Source organism: Protomyctophum parallelum (genome assembly GCF_964188405.1).
Source record: "Protomyctophum parallelum genome assembly, chromosome: 21".
NCBI classification, from domain to species: Eukaryota; Metazoa; Chordata; class Actinopteri; order Myctophiformes; family Myctophidae; genus Protomyctophum; species Protomyctophum parallelum.
The window spans coordinates 37,806,683-37,822,456 of NC_139713.1; the positions used below are offsets into that span (position 1 = coordinate 37,806,683).

General features: G+C 40.8%; 1 protein-coding gene across 1 annotated transcript in view; it reads left to right on the top strand.

Annotated features, from left to right (window-relative positions):
• palm2akap2 (PALM2 and AKAP2 fusion) overlaps positions 1 to 15,774 on the top strand; it is a 121,929-nt gene that overhangs the window by 31,248 nt on the left and 74,907 nt on the right. The window contains exon 3 of the mRNA XM_083793638.1: positions 10,461 to 10,591. Within this exon, the coding sequence (XP_083649764.1) occupies positions 10,461 to 10,591 (131 nt within the window). The remainder of the gene's footprint in view (positions 1 to 10,460; positions 10,592 to 15,774) is intronic.

Sequence of the window (15,774 nt, forward strand, 5' to 3'; positions counted from 1 at the left end):
TGAGTAAAAGTCAGAGTATAACAGAGTTAACCAATATACCTTAGAATGAATTGACGGACACAAGAAAGAGAACTCAGACAAGCAGAACTTAGAGGGAGGTTCGATCAGATATATTCACCACTGCTTCGGGAGAGAAGAAGACATGTCATCCGGACAGCGTTTCACAACGATCTCTGACCATGTTCAATTAAACATGGTTGATATAGCATACCGTAATCAATACACCGGACAATGTGTTGAACAACAAGGTTAAAAAACATATTTGTTAACAAATGGACAGATAATGCAAGACGTCACTGAATATTGCATACAGAAAATATCTCACGGGGCAGAGATAGTCCTGATATGAATATCAGTTAGTGGAATCAGGTGACAAGGCAGAACGTCATTGAGTGCAGTTTACCAGTCTGTTAGAGCGAATACTAACTTTCAAGGGCAAAAACACAGAGGCTGGGTGTTTTGGCCAACGAAAACAAAACAATTCTTATCTACCAACGCTGGCTAGGGAAAAGTATTACTATCGAGACTCAGAACCATACTATTTTAAAGTCAGTGGGACAGCTGGACATCAAATGTCAGTCACAGGGCAATTAGATTAAAAGGTCAAAAGGCCATTCACCCACAAACTAGACCAAATATATCTATCAACTCCATCGCATTTTGTGGGCGAATGGTCATGTGACCTTTGACAATATCAAATCCTCAGGGGAAACTTTACTTTAACAATGAATTAAACAGGAACAGAATGGCAACAGGAACAATGAAAAATGAAAAACACAATGATTTCAACTTTACCAGGCATAAAATCCTTATTTAGATGGTACTGTGGGAAAGAGAAAGAAGGGCTTTTCTTTCTTGATGATGATGATGGTGATATCTTCGGGATTGGCAACCAACCCAGCAAACCGTTGCAGCCAAGGCCTGGCCGGCGAGATGTGTCATTTTTGACCACATGAGTGTTCATTTTTAGAGCAGTTCTTCTGGCTCGCCATCAGTTCGTTGTCAGAACTGAATCTGCGAGAGTTCTTTTGGACAGTCAACCAGCTCTTAGTCGGAGCGGACTGCATGCCCTAGTTCTTCTGATTCTTCGCCCCTTCCCCCCCCCCCCCCCCCCCCTAATGACAGGTTCACAGATACATTCTCTGCAAACCGCCATGTGGGCGATACTGATATGGCGTCACATGGTTCAAGAGCTTGGAGAGGGGAAACGGGGTATTCCGATGGTGATATTATTCATGCGCTCCAGCGCGATGTCGCAACAATGTCTTTGGGAGTCCCTTAGTACCATATAAAGGTCAAAATATAGAATCAAGTGATTCCGGGGAGATTAATGCCTAGTCCAATTAAACTCATGATGATAAAAACCAAAAAAATAAAATGGAGAGGTAGGTGTTCCTATTATTAAACTCAATTTAAGGTGAAAGGGGTGGTTCTGGGATAATAGGTTATGTTATGGGGAAAATAAAGTTAACTGTTTACAGGGAGGGATATTCCAATTTAGGGGAAATATGAATCCAATATGAAATTTAAAATAATCAAAATATGGTGAGGTGGGATAATGAATCATAATGGAATGAAATTTAGATTGTCCCAAAGATGGGATAAATCAGTTCAAATAATCTATGTAATGGGTTCTCAGATCTTATGATGAAATGGAATGGTTATAACAGTAAATATTAAATCAAATCAAATCAAAATTACCTAATATTTATTTAATTGTGGGGAGAAGGGAATATTAGGGGAACATGTCTTGGGACACAGATATTAGCAAACAGAAAAGAAAAACATTCAATAAACCACATACAACATGAAAACAAAAAAATGTCTGGTGAAACGAAAACAAAAAATGTCTGGTGAAACGTGAGTGGAATAAATTTGTTCCATATGGGAAATCTATGGGCAACTGATTAGGGCAAACTGTTCTGGGGGTTGGGCCTAACCATAGTGAATTCAGACGGTTCTGAGTTGGGTCGGGATCAAGTGCCAAACCTTGTACAAGGATGGAATGTCGACGTCCACAATCAACAGAGCAATCAGACAAATGAAGAGAAGTCAGACCAGCCGAACAATCTCCCTCGTATTTTGTGGAAGTCGAAATTCCGTCGGTTTGTCTCTCGAACACGACCCGCACAGAAGTCCGTATCTGGAGATAAAACAGATAAAACAAAGAACAAACTGGTGAATGAAATGAAAATAAAAAATAAATAAATAAACAAATAAACAAATAAACAAATAAAATAAAATAATAATTCTGACAAACACTTCAAACTGGTTCTAACACCTGCGCATTTACACATTACCAAGATGGAGGGAGGGCAGATGAAAGGCAGAGAAAAGTATCTAAATAAACAATATATATATATTCATATTTCTCCTGAGGGCCTGGTCTTATCAAAATAACCAATATTTATATAGATAGCGTTCCGTAAAAATGCACTTTTTATGGAGGGAGGGTACCTAGAGGAACAGATGTTCCCCCTTGCACGCATTTACACAGTTTAGAGCGCATGAACGACTGATACTATTCATATATATATAGATGTGGACGCCTGAGTCTATCCACTCTATCTGAGATTAGGAAAAGAAGATATATGAACGACTGATACTATTCATATATATATATAGATGTGGACGCCTGAGTCTATCCACTCTATCTGAGATTAGGAAAAGAAGATATATGAACGACTGATACTATTCATATATATATATATAGATGTGGACGCCTGAGTCTATCCACTCTATCTGAGATTAGGAAAAGAAGATATATGAACGACTGATACTATTCATATATATATAGATGTGGACGCCTGAGTCTATCCACTCTATCTGAGATTAGGAAAAGAAGATATATGAACGACTGATACTATTCATACATATATAGATGTGGACGCCTGAGTCTATCCACTCTATCTGAGATTAGGAAAAGAAGATATATGAACGACTGATACTATTCATATATATATATAGATGTGAACGCCTGAGTCTATCCACTCTATCTGAGATTAGAAAAAGAAGATATATGAACGACTGATACTATTCATATATATAGATGTAAGTGTGAGAGTACTGGACATGGTACAGGGACATGTGGGCCACTAATGAAGGGGCAACACATGGTACAGGGACATGTGGGCCACTAATGAAGGGGCAACACATGGTACAGGGACATGTGGGCCACTATGAAGGGGCAACACATGGTACAGGGACAGAGAAAATGAAAACAGGTTTTACTGTGAAATCTAGTAGCGCTCCAGGAATTCAACAGTGCAAAGAGAAAGAGAAAGTACTATAGACTATAGCACCTGAACATAAAGAATTCAAATACAAAAAAAAAAAAAAAAAAAAATTATTCAATTTAAAATCAAAAGCGAAAATCAAAAATTAAAATTAAAATATTTCAAAATTAAAATTAAAATCAAAATTAAAATATTTCAAACGTTTTTTTTTTTTTTTTTTTTTTTTTATGAAAATAAATAAAATAAAAATAAAAATAAAAATAAAAATAAAAATAAAAATAAAAATAAAAATAAAAATAAACAATAAAAAATAAAAATGTAAAAATAAATGTCAATAAAATAAATACATTTAAATAAATAAATTAATAATACTGGGAAGTTTACCTAACGTAAAAATGAAATATTAAATGTTATTTAGTTGGGTTTTGGTAGAATGGAGGCTATACTGGAGAAATGGTGGAATCGGAGTCTGACAGTAATTGTCGTCATGATTCTATATTTCTTAATAATGTAATATTAAATGTAGAACTCACGCACACATGCAAACACAGAGAGAGAGAGAGAGATATCAAAGAACAGTGTGATCTGTTCGCTTTGGAAAATGGTGAAATGATCCTTTAAGGGGAAAACATTCTAAAGGGAGAATAACTAAGAGTTTACACTGTTGAATGGTCATGGTCAAGATAGGATGTTGTGACCATTCATTAGCAGGAAATAAATTGAACAAAACAAACTTGGGACCCTTCCTAGCACCTAATAATTGGACAAGCACACACACACGTGCACTAAGACTGGGAGGGAGAAACATGCACGCACACACACACGCATACGCACACACACACAATATACACACCACCGGCACAGGATTCACACACACCCCCACGCCTCCCACTGACATTCCAGAGATAACAGCACCCTCTAAAGTAGGGAGTGTCCTTTCAACCACACACAGACACTAATGGATTTAAAAAGAGCTATTATTTTAAAAACAATGGGAATTAAATAGGCAAAATTTAATTATGGTATCAATAATCTTATTGTTTTGGGATGATAAAAAAATTGAATGAATGAATTAGTGTTAAGTACTGGGAAAAGCATGTGAATGAACACCAGTCTGTTTATGGATCGTTATAAGGTAGAAAATTTACCCTTGCATTGATCGCTCCGTGTCGACTCGGAGGAGAAAGCAAGAATAAATATTATATATACATTTCCCGCACACAATGAAGCGATCGTTCTAAACCGAGTGCTGGAAAGTAGATTCACAAACAGACCATGCTAAAATAATTTATGACATGATAAAAAGTTCCGCTACTTTGTCTTAAGTTGATAAGCTAAAATGTATGCCTCGCTGCTCGAGGTGTTTATCAGGGGAAGAATTATAATGACAGTATAATCTATTTAAGCTAAAGAAAGACAGAGAAAGACATCAAGCCTTGATTTACTTAACTTGTATCGTAACAGAAGCAGACAATCACTGTCCGGAGCCAGCGGTAGAGAGACAGCCGGGAGGAGGGTTGGTTCTGTGGAGAAGCGTCCGACCCTGGACAAGGCAGGCTTGTGGAACCCCATGCGTCGATCGCTTGTCCACAGATCCGTGAGAGGTCCATGAAGTGTTCACTACTGTTGAGCCGTGAGCCGTTCACGGACCCCAAAATAAAAAATCGCTTGTCCGTCGAAATCTGATGACATGCATTCCGACACAATGGTAAACACTGATCAAAGGAAAACTCCATGCTCAAAAAAATTGCCCGTCTGATCCCTTCCTTGTGTGTGTCAAGTGAATTTGAGGGAGTGAATTTATAGGACTGGTTGTTTTCTTTTCGGAGTAGCTAATACATAAATTAGGCTTAAACTCGTTAAAGGAGGCAAGATTGGACCAAATGATGGATAATTTTAAATAAGATCCATCTTTAATAATGATAGATTTGAAAGGACTGTATAGGACTGTATAAATATCAATAAACAATAGCTTAGGATCGATAGCTTGAGAGCTAGAGCTAGAGAGAGCTCTGGAGCACCGGAACTGAATAAATACTCTAGAAAGTAATCTAAGTACCATAAATACTCTTTACCAGAATAGAAGCAGAGGGCTTGTAACTTTACAGAAATGGATATAAAAACCATTTAGGCTATGATGAGTAAAAGTCAGAGTATAACAGAGTTAACCAATATACCTTAGAATGAATTGACGGACACAAGAAAGAGAACTCAGACAAGCAGAACTTAGAGGGAGGTTCGATCAGATATATTCACCACTGCTTCGGGAGAGAAGAAGACATGTCATCCGGACAGCGTTTCACAACGATCTCTGACCATGTTCAATTAAACATGGTTGATATAGCATACCGTAATCAATACACCGGACAATGTGTTGAACAACAAGGTTAAAAAAACATATTTGTTAACAAATGGACAGATAATGCAAGACGTCACTGAATATTGCATACAGAAAATATCTCACGGGGCAGAGATAGTCCTGATATGAATATCAGTTAGTGGAATCAGGTGACAAGGCAGAACGTCATTGAGTGCAGTTTACCAGTCTGTTAGAGCGAATACTAACTTTCAAGGGCAAAAACACAGAGGCTGGGTGTTTTGGCCAACGAAAACAAAACAATTCTTATCTACCAACGCTGGCTAGGGAAAAGTATTACTATCGAGACTCAGAACCATACTATTTTAAAGTCAGTGGGACAGCTGGACATCAAATGTCAGTCACAGGGCAATTAGATTAAAAGGTCAAAAGGCCATTCACCCACAAACTAGACCAAATATATCTATCATCACCTGTTTAATTTCCCATATTTGCGCGTCCGTCCATCACAGCTGCTACTGATTACAGAATACTCAATACAGTGTATTACTCGCTTTCAACTTAATCATCACGCTAGAATATGTATCTGAAAACATTATATGGAAGAAATAAGCCACATAACAGTAAACTGGTTGTGCTGGCTGACCATATGATTTATAAACAAACAACACCACGCTGTTGCGCCTAGCATAGCTACCGTCCCTAGCTACCGTCCCATCGCCTGAAGGGATGCGACGCTCTGATTGGTTCAGAAACTTCAGACCGGTGTTTCATGTTGAAACACCATTTTCATGTTGTTCACCATTTCCGTTTCACTGCGCCTTTAAGGTAGCTCCAGACCGCACCGATGTCGGCCGCGGAAAAAGCGACTCCTTTGTGCTGAATGCTTAGTCTGTTTGCAATCTGTGACAGTTTGAAGTATAGTCTGGGATGTCGGGATGTAGTCTGAACAAGTCTGTTTGGTGGTGAAGGACCTTTTAAGTGGTCGGACGAGTGGGCCACAAACTCCTTCAAGATTTCCAAGTGAGCCCCGGTCCACAAACTCTACGGCTGTTTTTGAGCCGTTTGTGGTATACGGAGACGTACTGTGGTGGTTAGGAGCATGTTACGGAGAGGGGTACTGTCTACTGGGGGAGATAGCTCTGTGTGCCTGGCTTACACTCTCCTGGTGAAATTCCTCACTGTCTGGTGACTCCCTGTGAATGCAAATAATGGACAAAATGTTAAACTTTTGTCCAAGGGACAGATAATGTAGAGTAGACCACCGCCACATGAATCAGCTTGTCGATAACAGAGACATCCGGCGTCCCCGTGGCGGGCAGGAAGTACTTTACCCCTAGTGCCACACAGATGCACCAACATGATGTTCTTTGATCTACTGTACTGCGTCCTAGCTTTATGCTTGATAATGTATAAACACAACATTCAGGTCACAGTGAAGAAACCAGTTTAAGCACCAGTAGAAGAACCATTGCTAAACGTTGGTCAGTCTCTTATGTCCGAGTATAATCCAAAGACTTTTGCTGCTCCACCCTATGTGTTTTCCTGCATCCCGTGTTATATTTGTGTTGGATTGTTTTGTGCTTCAGTGCAGAAAATATTATAACCCATTCTGACCTGAGATCAGATTCATATACGAGGTTTCCGCCGGACACACACTGGTCTGATGAACCCATTCTGACCTGAGATCAGATTAAAAAAATGTCAGTCGCTCTTTGATTTTTCAAAAATAGCAGACCTACAAGCTCGTATCGCGCCACTCGGTGGCGCGATATGAGCTTGTAGATCTGCTATTTTTAAATAGCTAAAGCATAACATGATGCCGACACCAAAATGGGTGCCCGGTCACGGCGGTCAGAATGGGATAATATCAAATATTCCGAATCCTGTAGATCTTGTATAGTTTCAATGAAGAAATCAGTGTGACTACAAAGTTGAGGGACCGCCATTGTCGGATTGCTCCGTTGTCTGTGTACAAAATCACCCAGAGAGCCTTTGAGCTTTGTCAGATAGAATCAGTGTGGAAGTCACACAGACGCATTTAACGGCCATTACATCTTGAGTGCCACGCGGCCACTGGCCAGGCAGCGTGAAGCAGCGCTTTGTGCCCCCCTGTCTCCTGGGCTTTGGGACAGGATGCTTGTGATAAGCGCAGCAATAAGGCTCTCAGGAAAGCAGAGATGTCGAGAGAGACAAACTCATTTCAGTTTTAAATACAAAGTACAAAGCGGTTCCATTGATTTCCTTTCTCTTTTAGTAGCCTCGAATGGAAACTGAAGGCTCTCTCTGCGTCAGATTGGAATTTAGATTAACGCTCAACAGAACCAGATTCTTAAGACCTAAAAAAATTTACGTAGCATCAACAAGCTCAAGTTAGTTGCAGAACAGGAATTGTATAGTATTTTAAGGCAAGCGATAATGAAAGAACACAATTGAGCGTCCTCAGATGGGTTCAGACTTCTAAAGAAAACCCAGAACCTCTCTAGACTCTGAGAACGGGACTTGAATGCTTTTTTTCCATCTGCGCCAAATGTATAGCCGATCTACGGGCTAAATAGGTGTCACGTTTTGAATGTGTATGTGGCTATTTTTGGCGAGTCCCCCCCAGAATAGGCGGGCTTATGGGGGTTCAAAAGGGGTTAAAAAAAAAGCCAAGAACCTTTTCTTCAAAAACCCAGGAGAACCCAGAACCCTCTCAGGCCAGTCAGTGTGGGTTTTGGTGTCAGAGCTCAACAGGAAATGGAATGTTTGTTTAAGTGCGGCCGTGAGAGAGAGCAGACATGGTTCTCAGAGGAAACCACTGGTCAATAACCTCACACTGCTTTATTCTTTATTTATAACGGTTCCGTTGACAAACTGCTACTGGCTGTGCAAGAAGGACTTTATACATGAAAGGCCTGGAGTAATACGCTTTGCCGTAATCATACAGCTCTATAACAGTGACATGGACATGACGGCAACGGTACAAAGAATGTTTTAAAAAAGGCCTTTTCGGTGCATGGGCAGGACATCAATATTCTATCCTTGTCATGATATTGGGCTGGATATTGTCTGTGATTTTGGAAATTGGACTATTGTGATGTGGCATATAAGTGTTCTATAAAAATATAACGGATCTTGACAAATCGGCACAGATACTCAAAATCAAATGGTTCATGTGGTTAACTGAGCCAGTTCATTATTCATAATTGGTCACAGTTTAGTTAACTCAATGTCTGCCAAGGACTTAAAGGGACACTTTTTTGCAAAAACATATATGTTAATGACGTTTAGAAGCTTTAGAACACTTTCCTGGGGGTCTTTATGTGTGTAATATGTGGTTTTAGATATTTTAGATTGTAGCAGTGAGCACAGTGTCTCTGATGTCATGGACACTGGTCTCACTACCTTCCTGGACTACAATTCCCATAATACTTTGGTGCACTGCTCCTCCTTGTGGATAGGGGGAGAGCTGTCTTACTGAGACAACATGTAGTCCAGGAAGGAAGTGAGCCCAGTGTCCATGACATCAGAGACACCGGGCTCACTGCTACAATCTAAAATATCTAAAACCACATATTACACACATAAAGACCCCCCAGGAAAGTGTTCTAAAGCTTCTAAACGTCATTAACACATATCTTTTTGCAAAAAGGGTGAAGTGTCCCTTTAAGTAACTGCTTTTTTATCAACAAGTGGGCTGCTTAAACATAACTTTATTTTCTAACAATCCTGGCCCTACGTTCAGTGAAATTGTGAATTCTAATTTAACTCTGAGAGAGTCTGAGAATGTACAAATAGACACATTAAAGCTTTTTTGTATACACAGACACAAACACATACACAGACACAAACACATACTGTACACAGACACACTAATAAACGCCTCGTTCTAACAGCCGCTGGTAAAATATGAGGATCTCATTAACAGTGATGTGTGTTGCGTGCGTGAGTGTGCGCACATGGACGTCTCTGTGTGTGCACGTTTGGTCTCCATGACCATCATGCACTGGTTTACTTGTCTGTTCTAATCTTCCTGCCAAGTTCAACAGTCTAAATGAAGATCACGTTCCGACTGCATTCTGTTGTGGTAACAGCAGACTGAGGTCTGATTTATACCCGTGACGCGATGCGACGCATTGTGTGAGCTTGCAGACCGGCTTATTTTGATGTGTGACGCCGTTGTGCGATGGAGTATAAATTAAGCGTGAATTCCACCACACCCAGTCCCAGATAGAGGGAGCATCAAAGCGTCTACAATGATTAATAGCAAAACATCTCTGGCCCTTGAAAGTTCCTGACTTGAATCTTTCGAGATGAACTGAGAGAGTGAATATCAAGAGATATTTGAGAGGCAATTTCGAGAGATGACAAAGATAATAGAAGTACTATTAATGCATAATTAATGTCTCGCGTAATGTTTTACATACATTGGAAAGGCTTAACCCATTCTGAACGGGCACCCATTTTGGTGTTGGCATCATATTATGCTTTAGCTATTGAAAAATAGCAGATCTACAAGCTCATAGCGCGCCACCGAGTGGCGCGCTACGAGCTTGTAGGTCTGCTATTTTTGAAAAATCGAAGAACGACTGAAACTTTTTAAATCTGATCTCAGGTCAGAATGGGTTAATAATGAAACTGTCAGGATGTAATAGCATTTTTTTAAAATCTGATCTCAGGTCAGAATGGGTTAATCTGGCCATACATGCTGCATATACATATACAGTATGTATACTCTAGTCTATACTATAGCTGTCTTGACCTACAAGGTATTTTTAGCAGTCATATGTGGATTGTCCAGGTCTCTGCACTTAGTTACTGTGTGTGTGTGTGTGTGTGTGTGTGTGTGTGTGTGTGTGTGTGTGTGGTGTCAGTTTTCACTGTGCGGCAGCACCTAACCCACCCTCTCTCCGTGTCTCCTGCAGTCTAAAGCCATGCGCGAGCGCTGGCTCCTCCAGGGAGCTCCCAGCGGAGGCCTGGAGGAGGACGAGGCCAGGCGACTAGAGCTGGAACTGGAGGAGGCGCATAGCAAGAGGCTGGAGGAGCTGATACACCGGTACGCACGCACGCACACGCACGCACACACACACACACGCACACACACACACGCGCACGCACGCAGAACACTTGGAGGTTTAGGATTCCGGAGGGAAGTTCTTGAATCTAGCAGTTTTGTGGTCTAAAGCTCAATTTGTACTCCGATAACTCCCATCACAGGACGGTGCATCGCATGCCAAAGAGGACATGCGGTGTCTACAAACTATCCTAACAACACGTCAGTTCTTGTCGGCGAACGACACCTTAAAGGACCACTTCACCACTTTTCAACCTATCTTCATATAATAGGTCCTCGCTAATAATCATGATAAAATGGCACCATTTTTTGTGTCTCATAGGAGGGCTGTGGGCAGTTTAGAAACTCATTATCATTATGCAGATTATTTTTTAAACAAGATATGTTTAGAAAAATGTTTAGATTTTCATTATCGTGAGAATGATGGCTTCCATTTTCGCATTGCAACGTTTCAGGACTAGAAAGCCTGCAGTTTAGCTTGTATTCCCCATCGATGATGTCACTGGAAGACGGTTTCTGAACTGCCTACAGCCCTCCTATGAGACACAGAACGAGTAGAAAAAAATTGCACCATTTTTTCAAGATTATTAGTGAGGACCTATTATATGAAAATAGGTTGAAAAGTGGTGAAGTGGTCCTTTAATGCAGTGGTTCCCAAACGTTTTCATGTCAAGGACACTGAATTGCCCCCCCATTTGAAAAGATATGTCAGGGACCCCCATAAGAGAAGATTTTTAACAGTGATTCTCAACCCATTTAATTTCAAGGACCCCCAGTTTTACATGCATTAGTCTATGGATGGACCCCCAATTTTAATGGGATTTCTATCTCTGGGACCCCCAATTTATATTGTAAAATCAATATTAATTTAACTCTGAGTGTACAAATGGAACCAAATGGACCTGTTACACTCAGAGTTACAGACCCATAAGGGTCCATTTGGTTCCAAGCTATCATTTAGCTGGGGACCCCCTGGACCTCCCTCAAGGACCCTTGGGGGTCCCCGGACCCCACTTTGGGAACCACTGCCTTAATGCGATGGATTATAAATTGAGCAAGAGAGGGAGAAAGGGAGGAGTTGTTCTGTACTGTATATACAGTGATGGATAGAGTGAAAGCAATAACAACACTAATAATAGTGAAAGTGAAAGTGTGAGGAAATTAAACGGCGAGTGACGTGATCTTGTGTGAAAGCTTCCTGCTTTTGTGTTTTCGGGAGGAGCTTCCTGGTTCCCATCATGCATTGTTGTGAGACAGTCACTTATTCCCCTGGGACCAATCGGGACATGAGGTCACCCCCACTCTCACCATCCTGAGGTTTCCCAGGCGGAGCCTTGCATGCTTTCCATTAGGAGAGTGTGAGAATATATTCTTCTTATTATATTATTATTGTAAAGGCAGCACACTGACTGCCCCCTTTTTTTTAGGGGCACTATCCCCTCCCCTCCCGCAGCGAAGTCTATTAATGTCTGTCTAGAGCACTTTAAACAAACGGTACCAGGCATCAGGAGTGTGATTTCTGAGGGGTGCTATAGCCCCTCCTATACCCAGCTTTGTGTGTCTGTGTGTACCATGGAAATTGTTTCATTGGTTGAGCACGGAATGTGATGTATATGATGATGTATGACAAGAGTGCCCCTCACTTCACACGAGTGTGATTTCTTTAAGTTTGATCTGCAATTCACAAACTTTGTCCTGACACAAACTTTCCATTCCATTGACAATGAATGAATTTTGAGTGTTCGTGTACACTACAATAAACACAAACCTTGAAAGACGAAGGTGAGGACGCAAACTGTGATTGGCCGGAATGAGCTGATGTACAGTATGATGATCTAAGATCGCCCCTCACTTGACACGGGTGGGATTTTCTTTTAAGAATTCATTTTTACTTTAACCAATCCGTTTGGTGAGTATAATATGGTATATAATGACTAATACAATACAACTAGTACAGCTGGAGTGTTTGGAGGTGGTCTCCATGATCTTCTGTTGAGAAGAGTTGGCCCTGGTGTCGGGTAGGACAGTGGTTCGCCGCACCGACTTCAAATTTGACACACGCGGCCATGAGTCGGTCGGATACACGGTTGTCCAGAACCGCCACAAAAGGCTCTCAGTCAGTTTGCACTCTTCAGACATAGGCAGACAGACAGATACAGAGATCTCCATACTGTATATGGGCACAAAAGGGACACATCATTCCCAATTTCGGCCGGTGGCCAACAGGCACATGGCCTAGTGCAATAAAACTCACAGATTGTATCTTTAAATTCAGGCTTGCTGAACTATTATCCTTTTGTGGTTTCCACCCCTTCACCTCTGACACTAAATGCTTTGGGATGCATTCCAGTTTGTTCCCTTTTCAGGAGGAACAAAGGATGATCTATGGTTGTTTAAAACGCTTTTGCTTCAAGGATGAAGAACTGCTGCAGTTTGTTTTGTGATAACCACGCCGTGGTCACTTTGTGTTCATTTGTAACTCTTGAGAGTATACAAATGCAACCAAATGGACCCGTACACAAATACATTAATCATGATCACCAGCAACACATTTTCTGGACATGACAGGACAGGACAGGACATTGCACGTATTTGTAACAGACATATATGAAACAATAGCAGGGCAGGGCCTATGTATTTGTACCAGATTTACAAAACAATACTAGCCATCAAAGAGCGCTCTTTACTGTGGAAAGACATTTGGTGATTTTACACTCTAGCCTACTTCACTTTACCCATTTATACTTACCGCAACATTACGTGCTGCAATGCGCCTGCAATGCTGCAATGGGATGAACACACTGCCGGTGGAGGCAACCATGCAAGGCATCAGCAGCAGTTAGGACCAGGAGTTAATAGAAGTTCAATGTCTAGCTCCGGAGCGTTGCTGCCGGAAAACACCACAAGCGGAAATGGGACATGATGCCAATAAATCATCCTTTCAAGCTGATGGTCATGATATGGATCCAGCAGAGGTCTGCACATTCTTCACCTGAAGTCTTTATTTATAAGATAGACGAAATTCGACTGTTCGGGACAAGTAAGGTCGGGCTGAATCATGGCTTGACAGTTCCATTAAGAATGCCAAGATAGAAATAGAACGGTCCTCACGAAAGATATGAAGCGTAAACGAGGGGGTGTTTGCAGTGGCGGCCTTATTATGTTTCAATCGTTTCAATTGAAACGGGCCTCGAGTCTCCAGGGGCCTCCCCCCAAAAAAAATAGTAGTAGTAGTAATAAGTATAGTGTGTTGTTTGGTTGTAATTGTTCCCACTTCCCAGTGTGTGCACTCACTGCACTAGCAGCGCTGACAGTTGCGATTGCATCATTGTGTATAGCCAATGCTGCCTTCCAGTTATACCTTAAAGTAAAAACATGTTTAATCAAGCAAGCTGCTTTTGTGTATTTTCTACTTGGCTGTGTATGCTGTTCATGCTTTGAAGTCCGATAATACATACTGACAAAAAAAAATATATATATAAAGAAAATATTTTTTTTTTTTCTAATTATGAATTATTAGAATTATGACGTCATGAACGGGGCCTCCCGATCCTTAAGGCCGCCCCTGGGTGCTTGTGTTCATGTAGGATCAGGCTGTGTGGGTGGACATTTTATTACCGAAATCCAAGCCCATTTTAGTCGGAACAGTCCATTGTTAATTTAAATCGGACTGGATTATGATCAGTGTTTTAACACCAATGCCGTAAAGAAATTCCAAAGGGTTTATGCTTCTCAGAAATTACTACAGTATTTTACCAAAATACACGACATCTTAACAATGAGTTGTTCAGTGAATGTAGAGATAATAGCAAGCCCACAGTGAATGTCCCAATGAGGTCTTCCTCAGCTCTGAGAAAGACCTATTAGATTGATATTCGTCCGTTGTCTAGAGTGAGAGGTAAATAAAAAATGATGTTGGCCATTTCCTCACTTTCATGACATTGTTGAGCAGTGCACCTTCCGACTTGTATTTAATCTGGAGGGCCTTCTGCTTTGCTCTAGTTCAGTGATTCTAGAAACACTTAGAAATTAAGTCAATTCAGTGATAAAGAAAGCAAAGACAGATTTCGGCAATGAAAAGATAGAGAGAATTAGAACAACCCACAGGAATTATGGAAGCTGTTGAAACAGCTTAGGTACAGTAACAGACTTTAGACACCCAAGCTGAACCTACATATACTGTAGTAGTGTAGTATGTGCAATCAATATGCAGGCACAGTTATATATCTGAAAAATTGGAGGTCGGGCTGCTGCTTGGGAATCGGAAGACCCCCAGTTTCATTAGGCCTTTGAGCAAGGCCCTGAACCCCCATCTGCTCCCGGTGAGCAGGTTGGTGTCTTGCATGGTTTCCTTCGCTGTCTGGGTTTGGATAAAGGTGCTATTTAATATTGCACTATTTTGCAAATTCAAATGTTCAAATGTTTTTTGAGGGGCGCTAGCCCCTCAGCTTTTGTCCCCACACGTCTCAATATTTGCCATTGACAATGAAAGCAGAAATTAGGTCTGCCAAATATGACGTAAATGTAACCAACCAATCACATAAATTCAGTTGTTCATGAGATGATGTATGATGATGTATAATGATAAGAGTGCCCCTCACTTCACACAGGTGTGATTTTTTTACTATAGCCAACACTGCCAAATGTCCTAGTCGGTCAGGGTGCTATGGAGAAAGATATGATTGTAGTCTTTTTATCGAAGTGTCTGACAAAGTTGCACTGTGCTGAAAATAGCTCAAAGCCCTGAACAGTCCAAAGCAACAGGTCATGATAACATCCCCACCAGCTGAAGTCATCACTCTTTGCATAACCTGTATACAGTAGCTAATCTGTCCATTCATTGAACAAGGTCATTTCCCCCATGAATTCAAATTGGTGCGAGTAGCGTAGCCCCCTTTATACAAGAAGGACCTAGTAAAAACTCCTGTGTCTCTATTCTGTGTTCAGTATCAAATGTAACAGAAAGGGTTATATTTAAGAGATCACACTAGGAAAGGAGTACATATATATATTTCTTACTTTATATTTCATAATATGAACACCTCAGTGATGCAGTCATGACGACAAAATAAAAAGCACGATAAAAAGCAGAGAAGACAGAACAAAAACCAAGGCAAACAGTAGCTGGTCGTACAGTAAATGCAAGTACAACGGCTTCAATTTCA